General features: G+C 41.2%; 1 protein-coding gene across 1 annotated transcript; it reads right to left on the bottom strand.

Annotated features, from left to right (window-relative positions):
- Nucleotides 1-1651: 1651 nt before the first annotated feature.
- On the bottom strand, nt 1652-3183 carry si:zfos-169g10.2 (somatostatin receptor type 5). Its single transcript, XM_060868597.1, has one exon. The coding sequence runs from the start codon at nt 3181-3183 to the stop codon at nt 1699-1701; it is 1485 nt and encodes a 494-aa protein (XP_060724580.1). The 3' UTR covers nt 1652-1698.
- Between the last annotated feature and the right edge of the window lie 1287 nt (nt 3184-4470).

Genomic DNA, 4470 nt, shown 5'->3' on the forward strand with positions numbered 1-4470 from the left:
GTCCACCCAGAGAGCACAGCAACTTTAACGGCCTTCGCTCCTGGTTGCAGACGGCTGTGCCATCTTTGGGAGATTGCATTTTCAAATCCTGATGATGCCACAGCCATCCGTGGCTTCATTTTTACTTTTTCTTTTTTTTTTTTTGCATCACTTGGAAGCTTATTTCTTTTTTATCCACACAAACAACAAGTTATTGGTACAAATAACAAAATTATTTAACTATTTATTCAATCATTTTTTTTAAAACTCCTGTATAAAAAAATATTCCCAAACCGAAAGTATTCGGAAAGTCGTCTCCGGTTGGGAAATTTATTTTGATACATTAGAGCAAAGGAGATAAAATTGTGACACAGCACAAACGAGCACACAATGTAGATTAAAAAAAAAGCAAAGCAGAGACGGTGTTCGTGTCTTCATCGGCAAGCAAGATGACACCTCGTTCTTTCCATGGCACAGCTTGCAAACTGCTTCGTTACAAATCAGTGCTTCATTTATTCAACATCATCAGATTGTAAATAACAAACAAACAAACAAACAAAAATACATCTTAGGTTAGGTAGTTTAAATGCTGAAATATGAAGATATAACATCTATGACATTCATCACAATATGCCCTTTACACAATGACATAATAATATACAAATATACTATACAGTAATACACGTGAAACATAAGACGTTATCCTTTCCTCCAAGTCTCTTTGAATGACAATATCTCATGTAAATGCATATACAGTTGGAATTCTATACACTGCTCAGAACATAAAAGTGCTAGACTAATAAACATAACGTCGCTGTCAGGCGGAATCCTCGTATCTCCAAAACTGTTATTTTTCAGGAAATTAAAAAAACGCCGTACCTTATCTGCAGTGCACAGGGTTTAGTCCGCGTTGCAGTGGATTGTCTTGCGCTAAATCCCTGTCCTCAGACGAGCACCAGAACTAGCGGGGGTCAAGATTTTTTTTTCTTTGAGCCCAGTGTTTTGAAAACATTTACCTCAGAAGACGTGTTGATTCGTTGCGACTCTTCTTGAGGAGAAATATGCCGCGAAGCTCTCCCACGGAGTGAGGAAGAGGTGGACAGTTGAAGTGTCCAATTGAGTTATGAGATTTGCGCTCAAGCTATTTTCAAGACTTTAGATTGGTTAATAACTTGTAAAAATATCAGACCCACGTGGGGACTGACCAATAGCATCGATATGTGAAAAAATATGAAATTGACCAAATTTGGACATACGAGGTTTCCGCCCGACAGCAACGATATCCAGTATATACACCTCTCTTTTTGAAATAACTCAAGCTTTCAAAAGGAACACGGTGCCCTCTAGCACAATAAGACTGTTTTGAGAAAATCTGGCTCAAACAAGGACTAAGGAAACCACTTGCCCTAGTGATTCTAGTCCTGGTGCTCGATGTCACCAATGAACCTAGACCGAAACGTTTCTTTTGTAAAATTCTTTGACAGATTGTCGGTTTTGCAGTTTGGTTAACCATTGTAAAAAAAAGCACAATCAGAGTCTTCTGGTGCTACAGGAAGTTCTGGTACATGGAAAGAAAGGCCCTGCTCGAATTTATTTTTTCAGAAACACAAAAGATTTATAAAATTCCAAGAGAGGCTTAAAGACATAAGACACTTGCTGATACTGACTCCACATTTTGGCATCAATTGGCATTCACTTCTGCTGGAAATAATAGAGGTTTTACAAATAACTGATTTCCAGAACACCGTCCCCTAATTCCTCTGCCACTGGTTTGATGCTTCCCCTCTGAGATCCGTTGAAACTCATCACATGTCCAAAATTTGGACTAATATAGTTCCCATTTTCACCACTTCTATTTCCATTACTTGGACCTGCTTCCTTGGCATCTACCAAGTTTGAGACCATGGTCCTAGTGCCCTCTTTGTGACTATTTCTGCAGCTGTTCTTTACAGATCTACAGATTTCTGTCATCTGGGTGGCATTTTCGGTGTAACTCATATCTGCTTCATGAACGTCCTCCTCTTCTTCATCACTGTTTTGCTGTATTTGTTGACAGGATTCTTTCAGGCAGTCTGTCAGCTCGAGGTCTTTTTTTATTTCCTCTAGGGGCAGAGTGTGGTTTCCGACAGTACCCTGTTGTAGTTCTTGGTTTTCCACTCGCCTGGTCGAACGACACAAAGCTTTCCGGAAGCCTCTCTTGAAGTTGTCAGAGAGGAATCCATACAGAATTGGGTTGGCACAGCTGTTGGCATACGAAAGGACCACTACAAAGTAATACAGGCCCCGGAACTCTCCCGGAAGCAGCACTAGCAGGTTGACGATGTTTAATATGTAGAACGGCAGCCAACAAAACACGAACACAGCTACCACTATCACCACCATTCGCGTGATCTTCCGCTCAGATTTTCGCCGTCGGATGGACGTTGCTCGGACTCTGCGTCCGGAGCTGCGGACCTTGATTACGATGAGCAGGTAGCACATGCAGATGACTAACAGAGGCCCAAAGAATCCTACTGTTGCTGTGTAAACAATAAATGCAGCTTTCCAGACTTCTGCAGGTTCAGGCCATACTATGCTGCAGTTCCCGTCGTCCTGTAAAACATCAGCGAAAATCACAACTGGAAGAACGACTACAAAGGAAACCGCCCATACTGTGGCATTGACTGCCTTGGCCACTCGAGGTTGGCGCCACCTGGAAAACCGGAGCGGATGTACCACTGCCAAGTAGCGATCGATACTCATTACGGTCAGGCAGAAGATACTGGTGAACTGGTTGATGGCATCCACAGTCATGACCAGACGGCACATCAGCGACCCAAATGGCCAGGACAGGAGAGCATTCTGGACAGCCAGAAAGGGAAGGCCAAGCATGAAAAGCTCGTCAGCTATGGCCAGGTTCAGGATGTAGATGTTTGTGACAGACTGGGTCTGAGAGTAGCGCAAGACGATGTGGATGACCAAGGTGTTGCCCCCTAAACCAACCACGCAAACTATTATATATATAAGAGGAATGAGGATTCCAGCAACACTTGGCATGAAACCAGTGTCATAGACCTCCGTCCAGTTCTGCAGAGACCCATTGAGGACCAATGTATCATTTGGGAGTGGAGGGGTGACAGTAAAGTCCAAATTGCTTGAGAGAACAGAATTGTTGGCCCATGGTTTTGTGGGTGCTGATGCTGGGATCCGATTAGGTGTCTCCATCTTATCAGATAGGTTTTTAGAATCTCTGCATGTTACCTGTAAATAGGAAAAACACAACAACATTGTTTTGTAGCCTTTTGTATTATCTGGGTAAATATCGTTGCTCATTAGCTGTAATGGTAAGAAAAGCTGAAAAACAGTAGGAGATTCATGATGTGGGAAATGTTTTGTGAACGACTTCGACCCAGCACACAAACTGTGTACTTAATCCATGTCCATTCATTACTGAGACAAACAGAAAGCATGTGCAGACCATGGAGAACGTTGGCAAACCATGTCAGAGGATATTACAAAGACCCTGGCCCCTGACAGTGCAGGAAATGAGTGAGAAGGATAAATAATGGCTTGTGATGAGCTTCGACAGGCCCATAACAGCTGCATTTGTGTTGTTAGATACCTCTTATGATGCTAGCACCCACGCTTTGCACCTTTTCCCTACCATCATGCTAATGCTGGCTAATTGGCTTTTTATTAGAGAAGCATAGAGCAAAAGGCCGACAGGGCCATTGCGTGGCATAATGCACAGGCGGCTCTATTAGCGTTAGGGAAGGAAAACACATGTATAGACCTGACTGTTTGGAAATTGTTCGGTCTTTTGTATAAGCTATGTAGAACATGTGTCTTATATCTTTTCCTTGCATTAAATTGGTTATTAAAAATATGCATAAATGGGCTTCAAATCATGCTGATAAAAATATACACCTAATTAGCTAATGAACTGGCTCAAGGGTTTGCTGTTATGGAAAAATAATCAACAAAGTGATGGAGCTATGAAGTGGAGTTACTGCTATACTTGCTGTTAAACGGCAAATCTCATAAACAAACCTTAAAGCCTGCCTGACTGACTTTAAAAAAAAGCTTCACAATATAAACGATTAGAGGTTTATTAGGTAGGCTATTAAGTTTAGCGTCTCTGTGGATTAGCTGTCGTAGCTGTTGTTGCTGAAGGCTATATTTATAAACTGCACCTTATAAACTGGCAAGTCAATAAAAGGTATAAATCAAAGAACAACACGTATTGTTTTATCCATTTATAGTTACATTTAATAGCCAGTAAACAAGTAGGTATTTACACAATCACATTATGAGTGCCTATGAGTTTTAGCCTTATTGATTTTAGCATATTACAATTACGGAAAAATAAACTATTATTTTTTTTTTTTGTTCGTCCTGATTTCCAGTTTCTTTCACTAGAATAACAGCCTACGTTTATTATGTAATATTCTTTACACACTACCCACTGACTCGTTTTGTGTGTACTGTCATTTCATGCTGATGTGGCCTCTG

Source organism: Tachysurus vachellii, chromosome 4 (assembly GCF_030014155.1).
Source record: "Tachysurus vachellii isolate PV-2020 chromosome 4, HZAU_Pvac_v1, whole genome shotgun sequence".
NCBI classification, from domain to species: Eukaryota; Metazoa; Chordata; class Actinopteri; order Siluriformes; family Bagridae; genus Tachysurus; species Tachysurus vachellii.